Raw genomic sequence first — 22,556 nt, forward strand, 5'->3', positions numbered from 1 at the left:
CACAGTAGATAAATTTCTTATGTTCTGAAACTAAAATCTTCGACAGACTTATCTCGCCATTTCTGGCACTCTTTGCCTTGTTCACCTGCAGCTGGCTATCTTGTGTACCATACCTGTCATGTGAAGAGCACTGGAGATGCCAATCAACCTTCTCGCTACGTCAAGAACCAAGCGTACTTCAATGGTATGACGTCATAAAATCACTTACACCTATTTATCACGTGAGGAAATTTTGCGTGTGATACCATGCAGTGATAACTTCATGTAGAATGTACCAATGAGGGTCTTCGCACTTCGACTGGGGAGTCCCACTTCGACATGAAAAGTTTGGTAAAAGCGTCGCTTTTTGGGGTCCGTTTTTTAACTCTTTTCAACGCAATCGCTTACTTCGGGACCTCTTAGATGACGGGTGACCCTATGCGACCGCTTTCTACACTCACAGTTCGATTCGACACCGTATGTAAGTAAACATTGATAAGAGTTGAAAATGACATCATTAATGGTGGATAGAAGAACAGGGTTGTTCACTTCATACTGATGAGAATATTTTTTATAAAGTAATAACTATTTTTTTAAAAATATTAATCTTATTTTACACGTTTCCTAATAATGTGAGGCTGTTGATGATAAAAAAAGGTTATTCTGGCAGTACAATTATCCCGCTGGTAAATTTCTGAAAATAACTGAAAACCCTTCACAACTGATAAGGACGTTAGACAAAGTGGAATATCCACCGAACAGGACTGGGTTGCTTTTACTTCAAGTTAGTTGTTGGTACAGGTGTGAAGGTGAAGGTGTGCTACGACAGTAGAGTTGTCGTTGAAACGATGAGCTCTTTACCGGTTGAGCACTCAACTGCCGATTATTCAGACGGTACCCGGGCGTGAGTAATCTCGTGTTGAAATACGTTGCTTAGCAATTGAATTTACTTATCGCTTAATACAGGACCAATTCGATAGTGGAACGCGGTCAAGCACAACCTGCGCATAATTCGCAAAATGTGTACGAAACATACGAGGAGGAGTATGATACCAGTAATCCACGCCGTGGTATAGCCATCATCTTACACCATGAGCAATTTGAACTGATGGATAGACGGGAAGGAAGCCGCAGAGATCGCGATACCGCCATCACGGTCCTAACTAACATGCAGTTCGATGTCCGCGTGTACGACGATCTGCGCTATGGGGAGCTGCACAGGGTACTGGAACAACTGGCCGGCGAGGATCATTCCGGTAGTGACTGTTTGCTGGTAATGATCATGACGCATGGGGATGATGACGTGCTGTATGCCTACGACCGCGGGTATTCAGTCGACGTGCTGTTTGAGCAGTTTATGGGTGATGCATGCCCGACGCTACTCGGCAAGCCAAAGCTGTTCTTCGTACAGGCCTGCCGTGGGACGGAGTTTGATAAGGGAGTGAAGTTGGGTTGTGCCGATCTCGATACGGATAACTTAACGGCCCACAAATATGTTATACCGACAACGGCCGATTTGTTGGTGATGTACTCATCCTACAAGGGGCATGTTTCGTGGAGAAACACTTTAGGAGGTTCTTGGTTTATTCAGGCGCTGTGCGCCGAGCTGGAAATCAGCTGGCGACACATGGAGCTGCTGCAGCTGCTGACAGCCGTCTCACGCAGGGTTGCTTATGATTATCAATCAAACGTTCCGCAGAGAGAAACGATGGATGCGATGAAACAAATGCCTTCCGTTGTGTCGATGCTAACGAAGCTTGTTTATTTCCCTGTGAAGAAAGAGTTGCAATAAAGCTTCTACGGACATAATTATCAACACTACGTTTAGGTATTCTGCCCCTCATGCTTAAGAGTTCCGTAACTTTACTTGTATTAGATCTGATCTCGGATGTGTTGAGTAAGGTTATCTCATGCAGAGTCGCATATTTCAGACACACTCAAACTAACTTAGACTTAACACTGATGAAACATTTAATTTGATGTCACTAAAACACCTACGACGCATGCTTTTCAAAAAGGTTTTTATTTCCTAGGAAAATATACAATTCTCGTAAGCATCGAAACAATGCAAGGCATTTGTTTTCTGCTGTTCAAAACCTCATCGCCGGGTACGACGGATTGAAATTCGAACGCTACTTTGCGCGAAACCGCGGTCAATAGTTGCAGCAGTTGTTTGGTGTTGCCGTGCGTGCGTAGCTCATCGCAAAGTGCCCGAATAAACCAAGACCCCTGGTGAGTGTTGCGCCACGAGTAATGCCCTTTGTAGGTGGAGTACATCACCAGCAAATCGGCCATCGATGGAATGGCATACTGGATCGACTTCGCTCTACCCGGTCGTACGGTCGGTTGCGGCAATTCTCTTGCCGTGCCTGATGCAACCGTGCGTGCCGCTTGTTGGATGGACTGATTCAGACGAACGCCTTTATCCACGTTATCTCCGCGGCACGCTTGTATGAAGAACAGCTTCGGTTTGCCGAGCAGAGTGGGACACGCCCTGCCGATGAAATTTTCCCACAAACGATCAACGCGAAAAGTGCGATCTTTCGCATGCAAAACATTATCCTGACCGTGTGTCATCATCACCACCAGCAAACAGTCGCGGTGCTTGTGATTCTCCTCTGCCAGCCCGTTCAGCACTTCCATTATTTCTTGCACCATTAAGTCCTTATGCACACGCACCTCAAACTGTAGCTCGCTCAGCACTTGCTGCATGTTGTCACAGTCCACGTCGGTGCCTTGGCGTTGGTTTTGGTGAAAAAAATTCTTCTGATTGAAAATCACTGCTACTCCTCGCTGTTCGTGCCGCATATCGTAATGCGCATCGTCGACAATCTCAACGCCATGCACTACCGATGAGCAAAAGATGTCGGAAACGCACGACGCTTGGGCCCTACAGGGATCGGAAGGTGAAGCGTTAGAATCGAACACAAATATATATCTTCAAACTACTTACAAAATTCGACTATTGTTGTCCACATCGTCAGATTCGCCAGACTCTAACACATTCATATTGTTTTCACGATGCGAATTGCGTTGCCCTCGCCGTCTACCCGTGTTTCGCAAACGACTAACTGTGACTAACTGTTGCATTAGTCGGTAGAGGTACTTCAAGCCAGGTGCGAAGCTTATCAGCTATGACATCATATGTCTTTAAGGTTTGAATAGAGATTTTTCTATGTGTGTGTTGGGGCGTGTAAAAAGTTTAAAAGCATTCGATGCTCCAGGCAATGCATTGAATTGGATCACAAGCTTTAATTTTGTAAGGAAATAAAAAAAAATAGAAATCAAATCTAAAAAAAAAATCATGAATACAATTTTATTATTTTCTGTGCACTAAATCGAAAAACTCCTATAATGGTTTTCATTCACACACCAACCACCATTTTCCCTCAACGAAACGAATCAATCTGCGTCATTAGTCGCAGCATGAAGTGCTAGTAAATTTTGACGCATATTTGTATCAATGTTTTGTTTTTGTTATGCTTGCTTCTGCTCCGAATAAAATGTTTTCCATCCTCCATTGTTTGGACAAGCGCCCAATGGAGCACGGGAGACAGTGTGACCTTTTTGGAAAGATGACCGTAAAGGTCATAAATATACGCAAAATGTCAATGGCCGTGATTGCGTAAACATACAGTGCGCGTGCTGGTTTGTGCTGTAGAATGCTGAGTGGATTGGTACGAAATTTTACCATCCACAAACTGCCGAACGGCACCGGCATAGATCCCGTCAGTACTGTGGCATCTAGTTTTGGCCAGCAATTACTCTTACGGTGGGTGAAGAGTAATTTGGACCGATGCATGATAAATCAAAGCAGATGTCGTAAGGGCCGGCTCCGGTTCCCTGTGGTGAGTTAGATTTATTGAGACTTTGTTGTTGTGGATGGATAGATACGGAGCTAGAGCGATGTCACAAGCGGCCATCGTTTGTTTGTGTAAATTTTTGGGAAAAAATGCAAAATTTGAATGAGAACCTGTTCCAGATTGGTGATGATTTACGATAATATTGACGTAATCGCAGTAATTGTCAATGTCAGATGTTTCACGACAATTGAATAATTGGTAAAGTAGGCTTGGAATTAATTGATGTGGATAGGAATCGATGTTCTTTTTTTTAACTTTGAGTCCATTGCGAATGGGTTCGACAGGTGTAACTTACACATCTACCAATTGAACTCTTTGCCAGAATGGTAAATCACCGATGAGCACTATGAGACAACACCAGAAACGCATTATAAATTAAACCATCCACCAATAGCGATGTTGAGCCTCGTTTTCAGCATTATTACAGACGCCTCCTACAAGGTGAACTCGAGTCGAACGCTTTCAAGCTGCACTGAAGCGAGATCTCGAAAAGCAGCACCTAGCCGCACAACTGCTTGAGCCTGTTTAGTACTGCAAAAGAAAACTGTGCTAGAGCCTGATAAAGTAAGAAACCATCCTTTGAAATGTTTCGAAACAAAACGCCATTACGGGGAGTACGGCTGCCACGTGCCAGCCAACACCAGAGCACCCATCCAGTGTTTACCCGCGCCGGCAAACATATTCATCACGTCTCAGAAATCACCACATGATAAACATAAATCGTACCATGATGCTGATGATGGTTTGCCGTAATGCGTTTGCGAAGTGGGAGATAATGTAAACTTTGAATTAGATTTAGATGATGATTTCGGTCTGACTTTGCCAGCAGCGTGTGCCGTCGCACGACCCGGTGTGGGTGGGAAATTGGAAACGTTCAACTCCGGCGGGAAACGCTGATGGGAAGCGATGGGATGGCGCGAGCGAAAGAACTCAGGTAGCCGGTCCACGGGGTTGGTAGGTGAATTTCCATATTTGTTACTTCTTCCGCTGAGCTGAGGTGCTACGGCGTTCGGAGCATGGAGCCCATACCGGATTACATCGCGGGAAACAGGCTTTTGTGGTGCACGTGTTTGTCGCGTATGCGTAGGCGTTCCGGTAGCTTCATGGGCACGCAAAAGGTAAGTAAATAGCAAAACAGAGAACGGTGGCAACAAAAAAAAAATATGGGAATAGAATGAAGAAAAAGCGAAAAGAACACTCTACGCCTCCCCGCCTCTCCGTTATGCGAGGCTGGGAAAACGCGCGTTTTGTTGTGAATTGTTCCGCAGGAACAGTGTGCCGGGGATGGCGTGGCAAAGCAGCAAAGGACACTCGAGCCAGAAGTGCCTTGGGAGCAGAATAAACACTGCTCCTTCAACATCACAGCCTCCGGAGAAAGGCTGGAACCGCGTGAGGAAAGACAGCCGGAACACCCCCCGGAGGGCGAAACGGCTTTCCCACCGTTGCTCTCGGTAGTGTGTGCGCGAATGTGCGATGTTGTGCAACTCGAGTGGATGGTTAAACCTCCTCCATCGTTTACTTTTATGCGCCTATCAGCCTATCGCCCTACCAACCGATAAAGATGGCGGGAGAGCACCATAAATGAAGCACAATCATGAGGTGAATATGTGTTTTCGCTCGAGGTTATTTCGTTGGGCTGCCGGGCACGGACGAAGTTTGCATGGGGCCTGCCGGAAGTGAGGCATCGTTTGCGTTGTTTGCTGCGTCGATGATGGTGGAGGCGTGACACGATCGCTACCTTTGACACTTCCGTCAACAAACATCCACCCTACACGACCTGTCGTTACTGTTTTTTTTTTTTGTGCGGGTGTGTGGGTGTGTTTTTTTTTGTTTCTTGTTTGAGCTGCACTTTTCTGCGCTGAAACATCGAAAAAATCCACTCGCGACATTTGCGAAAAAAACCTCTTTCTTGACATGAATGGAATGATCCCTACGTGAAGGAAAAGCGCACGGAAAATGTGTGTAATACTTTAGGAAAAGCTTACGAGTGTGAAACCTTCGCCTCATATCAGCGAATGTACCAGTTTTATTCGAGCTTGTTTGATGGGCTGGTTCGCTTCGGCAAACTCGATTGACACGTTTGCATTGCTAGTTATGCGTTATAACCACGTGCACGGTACACACACATTAAAGACAGTACTCATTGAGCGTATGAAAAATGATAAACGATTAAGACGTGTTTAATAAGATTAGCATGTATTGTGTGTGTTTTATTCCGTGTACCACTTTAATGCTATAAATAATAATTAATACTATAAATTTAGCATTTCGCACTTTTTACCGTGTGTTACATGGGTTTTCTAACTTCTTATGTTTGCCATCATTTAATGTTTTTTTATCATGTTTTTAATGTTTTTCTGCTGTGAATAGCATTTCGCCAATGCTCGTCATTTAATTTGTTTTAAAAATGGCATTATTCTTCGTGACTGTTGTGTTTAGCGAAGATTTTTTTAAAGTTGCTCTTTCTGCTATAAAATGTTGACCATTCTTCGATTGCTCTGAAGGCTTCGAAAAATCCATGCCGCAATGTAATTGAGGCTTTTGAGTAAATAATTTCCAAGCTCCAAGAAAGTTTCAGTGAAATAAATGAACACGCACCAAAATGTCTCATTAAATACTTCATCCGCAATTGATCAACTCCACAAGTACACAGCCCATTTCACACTACAACCGTGCAGCAAATGTCAAATGTCATTTGGATAAAGTTACAATTTTTAAAAGCTCTGTAATTAACGGCCGAATAGAAGAATTTCCCTTGAACAGGGATATGATTGCAATTTGGTTGCATTCGTAACTGTCAGGGTAGCTGTCCACAGCAAAGTTATTTGATTCGCCTCATGAAACATTCCAATATTCGTTCGTCAGACAGTATTTTCCACGGTGTACAACCGCTGGAATGGTTTGAAAACGAACAAATCCACACACTCTGGCCCTTGTTTCGGTCATGGAAGCGATGTAACGGGGGCTGCCCTCACACGACACACGTGCGAGTAGCGTTGCGCATACGACAACGATTTTTAATAATACAGAAATGATTATTCCCCGGTGGAAATTAATAATAATTCCCATTACAACCACCAGCTCCCGAATACACGTGATGGCGATGGTGTTGATGATGATGGGGGAAGAAAATCAATTCTACCCACGAAACCCATTTCGCATGAATTATATCACTGGCACGGGCTGGCGATGGAAGGCAATTGAGGAAACACGCTGATATTTTCTTTTGATCGGCCCGTTTTGTCTTTCGAGGCAGGTAGCGCTGAGCGTAAAACGGAACCGATTCGCTTGCTGGTGAATAAATTTCCCTGCCTGCAAAGTGTGATTTATGTGCCATACGTTTTTGATACTATCGTTTATTATTTTTTGTTGTTTGTAGATCTATTCTATACGAAGTTGCCACAAAAGTTAACCGCTCGGTCGGGCAAACGTTTGTTTTAGTTCATTCGCTTGGGTCGTTTTAATGGAAGAGTCCTTCGTTTGCTAACCTTTTTTTTTTTTTGGGGGGGGAGGAGTTTCCCGATTCTTCCTTGCCAATTAGGTTCGTATCGGCAGTGAAACCAGCTTCCGAATGTCCGGAACATCTGGTTTACGTATAGCTGGACAAGGAGGGAGGCGAAAGAAAAAAAAGATTCACTTCGTATCTTGCATCGCCCGACAGCGATGAAGTTATAAATCATGTCCATAATTGATTATTTCGACCCCGTCCCCGACCATACCTTGCCATACCCGCAGCAATCGGTGCGAAAGATAAAGTTTTGGCGCACGAGAACTGCGGGACTGCGGTTTCGCTAATCTAAAACGCCCAGATTACCGGGCGCAGCCCATTATCATGTCGACAGTTATCAGTGTTGGCCAGGGTGTCTGCCAGGCGAGCAAATGAGAGATGAGCCGACCCACCGCACAATACCCACCGACAACGAATGCTGAAGCGCCGGCACTCGAGAGCGAAGGGATCAACTTTCTAGCCGGGGGTTTTCTGTTGTCGATTTCGCAAAACACATCCCTTCACTTCCTTCCGGCACCGGGCGCAAACCTCGTTCCAGCCACGGCCCACCTTCCGGCAGTTTCCGATTAGATTTTATGAACCCTGGTGGCACTTGCCTTTCTCCGGGTGGTGGAGTTTACAAAAGATTTGGAGGAGTCGTTTCACCCACGGCGGAACGGCGAACAAAATGGAACTTTGTCCGCGTGTATATATGTGTGTGTGTGTGGGTGTGGGTGTGCTTTGGTGTCATGTTGTCGACTTTAACCGAAAACTGGCACCACATCCCATCATCATCATCATCATCCTCTTCTTCTCCTTCACATCCCGATAACATAAGGAAAGAAAGATGTTAACCGCTCGTCAAGTCCCGGATTGCTTCGTCGGTTTTGCGGACGGGAGCGCGGCGGCACGGGAATATCGCGTGAAACAGCGACGGCAAATTCCTAAACACATTGGAAAAGAAGCCAATGAAAGTAGAGGGGTAGTAACGCGTTCGGTGCGGTTCCGCTACCCGAATCGGTTCCGGACTGCCGTTTTATGGCTTGTTTATGTTCCCGTTCAGTCGGGTCAAGATCTTATCGGCTGGCAGGGGATTTTCACGAGGATTCAAATATCTCTTCTGCCGCATTAGGCAACGGTGGTGGTGATAATGTCGCGTAAGCAGTCCCGCCACTGGGTTGCGTTTAAAGGTTGGGGAAAACTTTAATGAGCTTAAAAGTGATGCGCTTGTCAAAACGTCACTGCGGACTAAAAGCCTGTGTTTTATGGCGGGAATTTCAAGGAATCTTCATTTTGTATAACTCCGCAGCGCGATATTGTGTGGAAGATGAAGTTCAATGGAATGGAATTTTAAAAAGCTGAACTAAATCCATGGTTTCAAGTATTTTCATGAGCCAGATTGATAAAGGAATTAGATATCCACAGAGATATCTTTCAGAATTCTCCGCATATTAGTACCTGCAATGCTCTATAGCTCTTAGTACTTTTTATAGCAAGTTAATATTTTATAGCATTACAGTATTGCTATATTTTTTATAGACACCAATGTCTTTGTCTGGATCTTTGAGAAATTAGTATCGAAGTTAATCTAGCACCAAAATCATCGCATAACGATCGGCTCTGTAACGAAATCAACACATTGAAACCAAAACCATGTGCATGTTCGTATGTTTATCCATACGTATGCTACATCTTTCGTCTTAATCATCCTAATCGATGGAAAACGATCCCTGCCGTGGTGTCTTCCCACCGCGTGCCAACACTGTACGGGCACGGCAGTCTGCCTACCACGCTGGAGACACCGAGCAGAAAATGGTCGCTTATTGCTTCTGTCAGCCGTTTCCGACCGTGCACCGGGCCACATGTGTGTAGTCGGATATAAATTAGATTGGGGGATTCCTTTGTCATAAAACGTTTTCCAATAATCCCGAGGATGACATAAAAAGGTACGAAGTGAAATATGCCAAGCTGACCGGGGTTTCGGGTCCAGCCAGGTCTGGTATTCGCCACGACCAGCAGCAAGCCCTCCCTTCACGCACCCTCCTCTCTCGGGAACCCCGGACGCTTTGGCGATGTGACTGGGAGTTGGGAATGGGCCTTTACCATGAATCATCGCAACCCCGTGAGGTATTCAAATGGAATTGGTTCCCTTGGTCCGGGTGGTTGTGCAGGCGGGCGCAGCATACAAAGCGGCCAAACATACATTTATCAAACCCCCAGGAATGCCGAAACATAACGAAGAACAGCAGCTTACCGCAAAACGGACACATAAACCATCACACATCTGGTGTCCGGTGCGGTTCTATCTCGCTCTCTCCCGTCCTGGGGGTGCGCCCAGGTGCGCCCAAGGGTTCACGTGGTGCCCAAGAATGTATCCGAACGCTCCTGAGTGGCTTCCGCAGTGACCTTTGGGGAAGGGCCAACAAAGATGAAATTATTAACTGCCTCATACGCAGTATTCCAGATCCATCGTGATGCCCCTGTGTCCTCCGTCCTGTGGCGGTGTCTTGTAGGGGATGTGCAGGCCAGAGCCCAAAAAGGTGACCGAACAAGTTGATTAGGCCGTTGGTTGGGTTGGACGGAAGATTCCACCACGTTCACCATGGGTAGACCTGGGCTGGACGATCCGGATAATCGGAGCGGAGTCGTGGAGGAAATTGTGATGCTCCCACTTAGTGGAATCGCCAACAAATCCTGCCCGGCCTAACAACTCTCTTAATCGGTGGATAATGAAGCATAATCCCAGCGACGATTTGGCAGTGAGGGGAAATTCTTCATCCATCCAGCGAAGCAGCAAAAGCCAGCAAAAGCTGAATAAACGACACTCATGAAGGATGATCCCGGAGCAAAGGCATGCGAAAGCAGCATAGTCACCGTCACCACCATGGGTTGGCGGAGCCTGGGCAAGTAATCACGCCCTGCGAGTACGCAAATATGTCCACCAAAGTGAAGACTTGAGATTATTGTGAGGTCGCTACCGGTGTTGTGAATCAGAGAAAATTTGGGTTTTTCGCGTTGGACGAGCGACAAAAGAATGGAAGACAGGGCAGACAGATAGGCAGCTTAAGATTCAGTCAGCAGCCACAGCAATGTATTAATAAAAATCACCAGATACCAGTCTAATGTAAAGGCGCACATTTTAAGTGCGCTGTGGTAGAGTGCCCAAAAAAGACCTTGATAAAGAAAACACTTGAATACGAATCTTCCCTCCCAGTCCTCTCTTACACACACTTTCGCTGGCACATTTTTTAGCCAACGCTCCCTACGGCACAAACGCGGTCAAGTGCTGCGGATGATTCGAGCACGGAAAATCATCGGTTACGTCAAAAGCGAACGTTTTTTCCCGCTTACGTGCCCCGGACCATTGTTTTCTTTCCTTCGCTTCGTTTGCACTCGAGATTATCATAAAGCAATATTCGCGGGATATTGTTTTGTCTCGCGATACCCTGATGCTGATGATCTTTCGCATTCATTTCCTCGAGTGCAGTTTTGATTACGTGAAATGGGGACGCCAGCGAAATGTTGCCAGCCAGCTTCCTTTGAAGTGTTTGAAGTCGGTTTGGAGCTCTGTAAAGCGCAAAAGCGTTCGATACGGACAGCAGTGAGTAGGATAAGAAACAATGTGCAACATTATTAAATATTAGTTGGGAGACATCAAGCTAACGCCAACTGCAAATCGGCCGTGGTTGGATCGAGTTGTATCGGTGAGTAAATGATTGTTCAAAAATGAGTACAACGAACGCACACAAACGTTTTATTCTTGCGCGAAACAAATGGATCGAAAGCTGATTAAATGGACATAAACGGATACAACGGTCGAACAACACGACGAATGACCGCACTGTGGTGTGAGAATGAAGCCCACGGCCATCATTAGCAGCACAACCATCATCACCATCGTGACAACACGGGTCGTAATAATCAATCAAAGTTACTTCTATTTCAATAACTTCCCTGCAGCTGCTAATAACACGAAGTTTACGTACACAACCGGGCTAATTTCGATGAGAAAGGCGAAGAAAGACCAAGCCACCGGCCCACCGTACACCGTTTCGCCTTCCACGATAGGATCGGATGCAAGCTGCAGGACAAATTACGCTTCAACGGTGATGGACAGAAGGATTGGAAAATTAATAACCCTTGAATATTAAATTCTACTCCACTGACCATCCGTACAACCGACCGTTGTGGGGCCGTTGTTAACTTGTTTTTTTTTGTTTACTTGTTGGGATATGCTTCCTTATTTACTTCGCCCTATCACTTTGGGTCTCGTCAAAGAAAAGGGATTATGAGATATAAGAAAATGATGGGGGAGAGTTTTTTTTTGTTGGTGTGTGCGGCTTCTCCCACACATCATGTTAGTTGCTGTTGCTGAATTAACCCCGCAGTAGCCTTTTTAAGCTCATTTAGTAGGCCTTGGAATTTTTTTTTACCTTACGGAACGCTACTGTACCATGTTCAGATTGTATCGGTTATTAAAAAAGATATTATCAGGCGCCCAAAAGAGTTCGTGGCGGTTTGATGTTAGATGTCGCCACTAGTTTATGGTTATGACTAATCTGGCAACACTGCAATTTTTACGTACCACTTAAAAGCTTCATTTTCCACTCTCTGTCATTTCGCTTGGAGCGGCTCGGTGGTGTATATTGGTAGCGGCAACGGTTTTCCCACGACAGGACCGGTCCAAAATCCCAGCCGGACCAAACCTCCGTACGCAGGACTGACTATCCAGCCACGGGTAAATAATGTCAAAGAAAGCCAGAAATGGCAGGCCTAAACCTCTTGTGGTTGTTGTAACGATGAAGAAGAAGAAGTCATTTCGCTAAAATGTTGTAAACATAGTTTCTGTCAGGTGTCAAACTTTAGAGTATTTGGTGGGACTAGCGGGATATAACCTATTATGAGCTACTTCAATCAAACCTTACAAAAAAGAATTGTTTAATGAATGAGGTCGTTTTGTTTTTGTTCCGAATGTCATGAAAGTGGCGCAAATCAGTGAGCAATAGTTAGATGTATGTGTATATAATTAATGGTTTCACATGAAAGTCAATTAAACTCCCAATTTAAGTCCCCAACAACACATTTGTACTCCTAATTTCTTTGCACTTTCTGCAGTGTTTCACGGCTATTATTTTTATTGGTTTAATATGGTAAATTAATAAGAATGAAAGTTCTGAAACCTGGTTGAGTTCAAATTATTACCGTTAAATTAATTAAAGCTATCCCTTTGCCGTGTCTGTAACACATTCTGTCAATGAGACGACCAAAGACACATTCCGTACGGTGGAAATGTTTCAGAAATTAAATGACTTTAAAAGTTGTACACACGACGAAAAGCTATTTAACTTTTCGTTTTCATCAGACATTGTTGCCACAACCTTCCCGTATCCGTCGCTTAGACGGTGGAAAGTGTAGCAGCCATGAACAACGATGAATAACAAAAAAATGTAAAAAGAAAACATCGTTTACGGAGCAATCACGTCTTGCATAAATGATGAATTCTCCAAAGATATCGCACTCAGGGCCGCACACGAGGCCTAGCAGCATCTGGCGGAACGGGGTAGCCGTGTCTTGCGCTACACTTTGCTACCTTTTGCTGCTCGACAAATATCCGTTCGCGCCTCCCGGGGTCGGTGTTGTGGAGCGGTTGTTTCGTACGGTTAATAAAATAAAACACAGGAAGTTACTTACTTGCACAAAACTCTCCCAGCCGTGCTCTGTTCCTGCTGCTCCGCTGAAGTACAAAGTGCGCTCGGTGTTTAGGGGGGGAAGGGGGAGGGGTCTTTTTTTTAAGACGAACCCTGATGAGCGAAAGTTGCGCTCGGTTCGGGGTGGTCTGCTTGAAAATAATTGCCGACGTTCCTGGAAGGAAGGTTATGACATAGTAATTACTTCGTATAATCACATTAACAACGAGACACATGTGAGATGTGCACGTTCAAAAAGGCAGTCTTCGGCTAAGTGTGTCCCACGGTTTTGGTTCGGTTGGTGTGGTGTGTGTGTGTGGACTTTAAAAACACTTCCATTTTTGATGCAGTTTTAGCCGTTGCGATGAAAGCGGTTAATGCGGGGGCATAGAACGAAACAAAAAATCACACAAAGAGAAACATAAATATTCATGATCGAAATCGAAGCGCAAATAAACCACACACCATTTGTTGAAGTGCCGTCGGCACTGTGGCGGCAAAACATCTTCATCCCATTCCCCATCCCAAGCTGCTGGCGGCATCTTCACGCGGGCAGCAGGGGCAAAACTTTCTGGCGCAACGAACGAGTTGCACAGCAATTTCAGCAGAGCAACATAATAAAATCAAAACTCTTTCTCACCGTAAGGCCACCGGCGGCAACCGTAACCTGCCTACATCGTCCGGTTGTGCAATCTCATTTACTTTTCCCGGTCCCGGCATCGAACATGAGCAGCGGGGAAGCGTTTGGGGTACTGGCGGGCGCCGGGTGCACTGTAACAAAACCGCAAAACTTATCACCAACTTCGTTAGACGATCGTAATACTTTGATAAAATTTAATGCATTGCTAATGATTTCGGCTGCGGCAGTGAGCACCCGTAGAATGATTCGCCAACGAAGCGTTACCATCGTCGAATGACGAACTTATTGCTGCTGCGGGGAGTGCGTTTACCAGTCGGGCTTTGGACAACACCGAAGGGGCAGCAGCAACGAACGTTATTTTGACGCCCCGAAAAGGGGAAACCATGCATCAAAGCACGGTACGTCAAAAGGGCATCGTCGACGGGGCCTCACTGACGGTCTCTGCGTTGCAATGTTGCTGAAGTACCAGGCGCCTCCATTCGGCCGTACTGTGGGGCGACGGTCCTCTGCATGCGCAACGAGTATATTTATGCATGCAGCTCGGGCAACCACCCACCGGAGGGCAAGTTTTTGGCCCACGTGCTGCCTGCACATACGGTGAAGTTAGCAATTCAATCTCTTCGATTGCTACCTTGTTTTTGGGGTGGTTGGAATGGTGGCCTTTCATCAGCTCCGTTGCCGTGTTTCAGCAATATGTGGCAAGAAGTCACATTCCCACACTCACACACACATACACAAAAGCGTCAGTGTGGAACACAATTGGTGCGTGTGGAGGAGTAAGGTAGAACGGCAGGTGCTGTGTCTTTTCGGTCAGGGTGTATTGCTGTACGTGGGGTTGATCTTTGTTCCGAATTGTCGGCATCATCATTTGTTTATGTCATGGGAAACAGAAGGTAGACACATTTTTTTCAAAGATTCCATGTTCTATTAAATTACCCAAAGATAATAATATTTTGATTTAAATTATATCAGTTTATTGTACATTATTCAAAGTACAATCCATTGAGGTTGTTAAGTGTGTTATTAAATTATTGTTATTAATTATTATCCATTATTTAAAAAAAGTTAAATTATCAACACAAGTTATATTTTTTTAAGCAAATAAAACTATTACCAGCGCTAGTATTACTTGATTTGCCATTCAGATTGATCCGATTTCTTCTCATCACATTTACTTTTGGAGTTAAATAATTTAACCTTATTTACTTTTAATTTTTTCCTTGCTTTAAGGACCCCTTAATTTTAAAACATAATATTATTTCAATTGTTTCCAACGCTAAAATCGATATTAAAATACACTTGGTACTCCATAGTGCAAGAAGGGAATTTGAAATAGACCATTTCAACGGCTTATCGCTTTACACAAACTTGCCGATAATGATCGCCTATTAAAGCCGCTTCATAGCTGAGTTAATCTAACAGACAATAGTCAATGTCGTTATCTGCACTGTGCAATTTATTCAAAGTGGTGCGCTACGTTTTTAAAATCGCTATCTGTTGCTCCTAACTTCAACCTAGTTCCAACGAGATGGCTCCATCACGCATGCCCTACATTTTTCCCATGACGAACGTAATGCCGTCCACTTACTTTCACAGATATAACATTGCCGAAATGAACATGTTTCGCTTTCAAAGTGTGTAATCTGTTCGGCAAGGGGAAAACGCACATCTCGGCCCGGCTCAGCGTTGGCTCCCCGTTCAGCTGCCAAGGGAATTTATAGCTAAGCAGAAGGCAAACCCATTTATCTGCTCGCTCGTTGACTTTAAAGGTTCGTGCGCTACAGTCTTTGAAAGGAAAAAAAAATTAAGCTCATTACGAGCAAAGGCATAATTAGACCTTACCATTTTATAAGCGTTTCGATTTGGATACACCCGGAGCAGAAGTGAAACTTTTGCCGACCAAAAGTTTCCACTGGGAAAACCCACAGTTGCGACCTCCCCCCAAAAGGTACGGTGCATCGTCGGGTGGTGCGGCACGCAGCAGGCCGGTGACTAAAATAAGCTTTTCCCGGGTCGGGATAAGCGGAACAGGTCGAAGGGCCGGAGCGCGGATGGGGGATCTGCTTTTGGGACACACGGGGCCATGAAGACACCGGCGTTCGGCCCGACACAAAGCAGGCAACGAAAACCGAGCCAGGAAATAAATTTATTGGCTGTTAAGATCTTTGCTCTACGATATCCGATACTTGCCGGTTCAGTGCGCTGGCGGTGTGGGGGGTTTGAACTTTGCCGTCACTTTCCTGTTCTGGGTTTTCGCGTAGGTCAGTGCGGTGTCTCCCGGATGGTCGGCCGAGCAAACCGGAGCATTCCGGGGCGGCATAATGTCTGCCGTTGCCCGGCTTTTTCCCACAGGTTGCCCGAGAGCTGATGCATTGCGTAGGGAACGAGTGGCGTACGAAACAAAGAAAAAGCATCGAAAGCAGAAAAGAGAAAAAGGGCGAAACAAATCCATTATGTCAAATAGGGCCGGTACGAAGTTGAAGTTTCGCTTAATCTTGCCAGACTATGATGGTGGAGTGTGTAAATAAACATTGTGAACGTGCGCTGTTGTCAGCATTCAATTGGGCAACGTTATCGGGGAATGTTAGGGGAGGGGGGGGGGGGGGGGGGGGGGGCGTGATTGGGGGTCTTTTGTTTCATCCGCTATGTTGCATAGAAAACGTTGTTCTTTTGCTGCTAACAAAATGGGGTTAACAGGTGTGCGTCTTTAAAAATGTATTCATTGCCAGTATGCAATAAATGTCCAATCCAATTTTGGACTTTTGATGTCGAGGATTAATTAGTAGTCATATCTCTTCATTTGTGTTAGAAGATGAGTTTCTAACTTCTAATAAGTGAAGCAATAAGTAAGCATAAGTAAGGGAAACATGCAGCCCTTTCCATCAAGGAACGTGATAAGGGATGTTTTAATATGAAGTTAGTGGAGAATAAAATAAACCACACCAAGATTTTATACAACTTTGCATAACAGAGGCGAAGGAACAGACAGGAGGTACGCCTGATTTGAGTGGGAGCAATGGTCTTATAATACTTATTTAAAGATCAGTAGAGACCGTACTTAGGACTGATCATCCAACTGATGGTAAGTCTAAGAAAGCCTGAAATGGCCTGAAAGTCTTACACCTTTTGAGGTTATAGTACCACTAAATTATTAGAGAACGTTTAATTCCTGTATCTCTATACATAACACAGAACCCAATAAGGAATACTGAACAAGTTTGCTACATTTAAGTCGGAGTTCATGAGCTACATTAGTAACTTGGACACCTTGGAGGTCAAAAAGTTAAAAGACTTCTCCATTTTACAGATAAGATGATATCCTCTACAAACCCCCGGAGTAATACTTATTTCAAGCATCAAGAGATCGCTCAAAGAGTAGAAGAAATACTATTCTCCGTGCACCAAGTGCCTTTTTTAATGCTAAATTCAGCTGTTCAGATGATTGGAGAACCGCACCAAATATGTATCTGTATGTGTTCTAATTTGCAGGGCGTCTACTTAAAGCTAATGTGGGTACATAACCCAAGACCGTTCAATTTTATGTTATGCGAAAATATAAGCAAAATCGACCCCCAAATAATCATTCTTAAACGAAGAAGCGATTGAGGTTGAGTTTTGTGGCCCTGGGGCAAACAATAATTGCAACACAACAAGATGTGACACACCTTTAACCCGCTGACATCTGTGCGTAGCAATGCCAAACACGTTCATCGATTACGCGAGAATGTTCTGGTGTTTTACCCGTCCCTGGCGTGCGTAACCACACTGTGGCCCACTGCGTATCTGGCTGGGTCAGCACCACCTGCCAGGTGGCATTAAACGTGACGCGTTTGTTTTACCCACCGGAGGTGCATATGGCCACCGGAAATGGTACCGCTTCAGCAGGGTTTGACTCCCTTTGCGCGGCGCAGATTATTCCTTTGAGCCCACTTGGCTAGATGTGATTTTTTGTTGTTTGTTTTGCCGTAAGGTGGAAACACACACATACACACACGCGTGAAAGGGCGAGTTTCAATGGGAGATGGACGTGTTGTTCCGTGTCGTCACTGGGCGTGGGAGGGTTTTTATTGCCACCGGAACGTTCACATTTGTCGGATTGTTATGCCGGCGAACGATCGTGTTTCGATTGCCTTCCAATCACGCACAAACAATCACGACTCATTGGGGGTTGGTTGTTTTTTTTTTTTTTTTGGCTAGGTGATCGGTATTTGCGGTGTTAGATTATGTTAGACATCCGGCATTCCGTGCGGTATCGCCGGGTCAGCAAAACGCGATTGTTATTGTTGAATGAGAAGGATAAGAATATTGGTGGCTTTTGTTCCGCAATTGCTGCAAATTTGTGATCCTTTTTGGTAAGAAATCGTACTGATCTTTATCCATGAGCTACCAATACCAGCGTTTGCCTGCATTTACTGGTAAGGAGCATTGGATCTTATTCTTAAGACGAAGCATTACAGACCCCAAAATAAATCATAAAAATCATACAACTTGCTTTTGGATAACATTTTCCACTAGGAGGATAAATAAACCCGATAAAACCCGAGCAAAAAGAGCTTTCCAATCTAATATTCCAACGTGTAGCAAATTTGGAAGCTTATCAAAGATAATTATTGTTCGATTGTGCTGATGTATCATCCCAAGCTAGGAAGGGTTCCCCGATCAGGACATCCGCTCACATCAAAGTGGCTGGCAATACAATTGAAAAATGTAACATAGATCCAAACGGACTCCCCCTCAATCCCTTCCATTAGGCTTCATGAGTTCGAAGTCATTTCCGTTTCACCGTTTGTGTCACAACCGTGAACCGTCGACGGGCAGAGCCCTGAACGAACGCCCGTTTGCAAAGCGTAACAAAAGTAGCATTAACCGGATCATTTTCCTCCGTCCAAATTGGATGCGGCCACAGACTCGCCACACACAAAAGCGCATCCCATCCTTAAGATCCGGCGGGTTGTGTTCCGGACCTTTGAAATGGGTCTCAACACTTTGCACGACCCCCCTCCCCCCCCCCCCCCCCCACAACAATGAGCCTCCGTAAATCCGGCGGTTGGGAAAATAATCTTCGAAAATTGACAATCCTTTCCTCTGCCGCACGCCGGACGCCCGGACACGCGTTTTGGGCGGCTTTGAAATTCCCGACAGAATTCAATGCCGCACCGATGGTACATTCATTCCTGCGATAAACTGCTGACGGTTGCCGGTGTTTCTTGGATTCCACTGACGACTTCACGGTATCACGGTCCCCGCACTCCCCACCCGCAACACGAGGTATCATAAATCTGTGAAATGTTATGATTTATTTGTGCTTCAGCATCATAATATTCAAATGTTTGTAACTCACTGGAAGCGAGAGTGGCGTCCTTTCGCATGACGGAGGCCAGACCTGGGTGCATACTTTTCTACCATCGTTTAGGTTGGTTTGCTGCGAGAGTGAATCGGGTTTGGTTCCCCCGGGGGAGGGGCCATTATCGCATACTAGAGCAACCATGCCGTTTGATGTACATTTCCCCAGACGGCGTAATGGCTTTGATGGGAAACATATTGAAAACTTGGGCGATAGTTTGGCATAGTGGTTGTATGGTCTTTGGAATATTTTCTTTCAGCTGATGTTATGCGACACCGTTCGGTAGTAACGGAAAGTTTCCATATTGGAAAATGCTTTACAATAAATCCCCGGGCAGGAGCTTTCGAGAATCCAGCGTTCGTTGGTTTGCTGGTTTGGTCGAAGAGAAACAGTTGTGATGTGAACGAGTGCGATAAAAAGGTAATGTAAATGCACTGGAATGAAGTCTGGAATAACTGATAAGCATCTTTTCTTCAATTGTTAATGTTTTCGGTCTAAGAAATTGACAGAAATTGAGTTAAAAAAATAGTTTTAAAATAGAATTCCAATCATAAACAGCAAGAATAACTACCAGATCGAAAGTCGTGGTGCATTGAAAATTGATATGTATTGGGAAATTTATGTCCACTAAACTTAAGTACTTTCACTAAAGTTAAGAAACAGAAACCAATTCCGATCAGGTCTATCGCTTCAGGAACTGTTCGTGTGTGCAACTTTAAGCAATTTTGTTGATAAATGGAATTACACTCGACGTATACTCCAGCCTTTCCGCATTTGGACGTTGAAAAGTAATTAATTCACGCCAGAATCAATTTCATGTCCCACGCAGATAAGGACTTAAATTGAATTCCGACAGAATATCTTGCATTCAGAACAATTGAGGTGTTGCCTGAGGATGTCCAACTGAGATGTTTAAATAAAGGGCAAAACCTTGAATTTCTTGTACTAAAGTCACGGACTTAATGTAACATGAAGTATAACGATAGTACGGATTTGGAATTAGGTTTGTTGCTTAAGAGAACAAGACGTTCGAAATAAAACCCCAAATTCATACAATTGTAGTGACCAGTCCATCACGAATCCTGGCTGGTGAAATCCCCATTGTGACCGACATTCAGCACGCACGCAACACGCAAATTGTGGCGCCTGATTGTTGTCGCTAATTCCTCTGCGTTAGGGCACGCGTGCGAAACAATTGACACAGATTGACGATTAGAAAGATACATTGTCGAAGCAAATCATTCTACCAAATCCCGGCGAAATCCACGTTGCCATCGTTTCGGCCGTTACGCGCATTCCACGGTACAGTCACCAAGCATCACTGACGCAATTGCAACGCTGACCGAATTTTGCGTTGGATGAGGGACGGAGCGAGGCTACGGGACCGCGCAAATACCATCGCTAGCAGTGATATAATTAAAAGCAGATCAACTGATGATGGAAATGACTTCTTCGTACGCCTTTCATAAACGGGCCACAGTTCGGGCAGTGCACCAGGTTGGATTTGGTTCGATTTTGTGTGGACGCGAAACGGGAAAACTTCCCCCGCATGGTGCCGGCAGCCTCCCATTCCCCTCCGCGGGGCAGGTTTTTGGGCGGGCGGAATCCCTTCCATTAATTTTCGACGACCGGTTGCAATCTTTGGAGGCTTGCATATAAATGCCTATTTATTTCCGTCTGCCAGCCGGAAATGCCAGCCGTGCGGCCGTTCGAGGCGAAATTCGTAACGATCGTCGGTAGGTGGCTAAATTGTTGCTCCAGCACGGGAGGTTGCCACCCGAAACCTCCCCCCCCCCACAACACAAAAGGACCAAAACAACCGGGGGCAGTGAAATGCGACCGAACATTCAAATGCGGAAGTCCCACGGCCGTTAAGCGCACTGATACGCATGCAGCGAGACTGCGTGCACACGTGCGTCTCTCAGCCGAGATCTGCTGCGAAACTAATTAATTCATGATAAAATGCAAGATTGCACATCCCGCCGAATCCTTCGGGTCCGGTGAGCCGTACACCAAATTATATACGAGCAGGGCACGCACGGACACTAAAACGAAACGCGGAGTGAATTGTTTTGCGTGGTGTTGTACGGCAGGATAATCAAAAGGTACACATGAGGACGCTACGAATGAGTAAAGTTGTATGTGCTTCTGGTGAAAGGGAGCAACGTGTTGGGGATCGGGAATTTGTGTAATCTGATAGCAAATCGGAGCATCCATCAGTCTCTTCATAGAAAGGTCCAAACCATTTTATCAGCCTCTAAGTGTCCGCTGGAAGTAGGGAAGTTATTCCGTCAGAATGATATTTTTCATCACCTCAACTAATGTTTTATCTTTTGAAGGCGATTTACAAGCAATCGATAGTTTTATATTTATTGCTTTTGAATGAGCGTCTTATTAAAACTGATTTGACCTCAAGGTTCAGCTGTTGGAGTAGTAAAACCCGGAATGTCTTTAATGCAGTCAGGCATTGAATGTTTAATCAATGTGCAGTTTGTTAACAGCATGCACCGCCTGTCATCTTAATAATTATCGCCACGTCTACACCCCAGCTGCTCATTAATTAGCTTGGCTCCTTCAGGAGATGTCCTCTTTTTTGCCGCTTTCGAAACCTAGAGCGGAATATTTTCCGCATGGATTGAGATCAACTGCCGAGTTCGATGCAGACTGATAAGAGCACCCCACCAAACCAGTTGAACGGCCGTACTGGACCTTGAAGAATTGCCATGGTGTTGCGGGTATTGCGATAATACAATTTTCTTACCGCCAGGCGCAGCCACGCTTCAGTAAACAATGTCAATGTAACGATCAAAGCGATCCGAATGGCTTTACGACGCCTCCGTTCGCATGTATTTAGTTCCAGTAATTAATGCATTTGGTTTGTGTTGCATCTATCGCTTTTGCAGCTGGTGGCTCTAGCACTTTAGCAACATTTTAAACTAATCACTGGCTGCTGCTTGAAGTTGAAGGCTCGCAAAACCTTTAAGCAAAATTTTGAACCTAATGTGTTAACAGCTTCTCTCCACAAAGGGCCCGAACAATGTTAATTTTGTCAGTTTTGTGAGGCGAAGAGTTCAGCAAACATGCACAGCAAACAATTCGTGCCAACAGGGGTTTTACTTTCGTGTTGAGTTTCTTTCATGCTGCGGGAAAAAGGGACACCAGCCAGTTCTTGGTTTAATTAACTGTCCTTAAAGGTAGCAGCAACTTTCAACACGATTCACAGCTGGTCCCTTCTTTTTTGTGTAATCAACATGTTTTTTGCTCCACCAGACATTAACAATGCCCATCATAATTTAAACATTTCTAATATTCTTGTTTCCTACTTTGATGATTGTTTTAAAAACACAAATATTTTCTTTTAATAGGAAGAAAGTAAATAGAAGTTAGTAAAAACTACAATTCTTTTAGTTAAATTTGACAATTTGGCTCCAGAAATAATTGGCAAACAATTAGCTGTGAGATCGTCTACGAAAGATTAAAAAACATAATTCAGAATAATTTAAGCTATCCTTTACCTACTAACCCATTTTAGCATAACCATTCCCAGCGGCGATGA

General features: G+C 44.8%; 2 protein-coding genes across 2 annotated transcripts; one reads left to right on the plus strand and one right to left on the minus strand.

The window, feature by feature from the left end:
• The first annotated feature begins 827 nt into the window (after window positions 1-827).
• On the plus strand, window positions 828-1,771 carry LOC128715996 (caspase-like). The gene is made up of 2 exons (XM_053810917.1): window positions 828-883; window positions 946-1,771. Exons 1-2 carry the CDS (start codon window positions 828-830, stop codon window positions 1,769-1,771), a joined length of 882 nt encoding a protein of 293 aa, XP_053666892.1.
• Window positions 1,772-2,001: 230 nt separating this feature from the next.
• Window positions 2,002-2,988, minus strand: LOC128713137 (caspase-1-like). The gene is made up of 2 exons (XM_053807999.1): window positions 2,933-2,988; window positions 2,002-2,869 (listed from the first exon to the last, which is right to left on the minus strand). Exons 1-2 carry the CDS (start codon window positions 2,986-2,988, stop codon window positions 2,002-2,004), a joined length of 924 nt encoding a protein of 307 aa, XP_053663974.1.
• Between the last annotated feature and the right edge of the window lie 19,568 nt (window positions 2,989-22,556).

This window comes from Anopheles marshallii, chromosome 3, assembly GCF_943734725.1.
Source record: "Anopheles marshallii chromosome 3, idAnoMarsDA_429_01, whole genome shotgun sequence".
Classification (NCBI taxonomy): domain Eukaryota; kingdom Metazoa; phylum Arthropoda; class Insecta; order Diptera; family Culicidae; genus Anopheles; species Anopheles marshallii.

Coding starts and splice junctions, on each gene's coding strand:
- LOC128715996 (XM_053810917.1), top strand. CDS start 828: ATGAGCTCTTTACCGGTTGAGCACTCAACTGCCGATTATTCAGACGGT. Junction 884..945: donor TATTCAGACGGTACCCGGGC/GTGAGTAATCTC, acceptor CGCTTAATACAG/GACCAATTCGATAGTGGAAC.
- LOC128713137 (XM_053807999.1), bottom strand. CDS start 2,988: ATGAATGTGTTAGAGTCTGGCGAATCTGACGATGTGGACAACAATAGT. Junction 2,870..2,932: donor GACAACAATAGTCGAATTTT/GTAAGTAGTTTG, acceptor CGATCCCTGTAG/GGCCCAAGCGTCGTGCGTTT.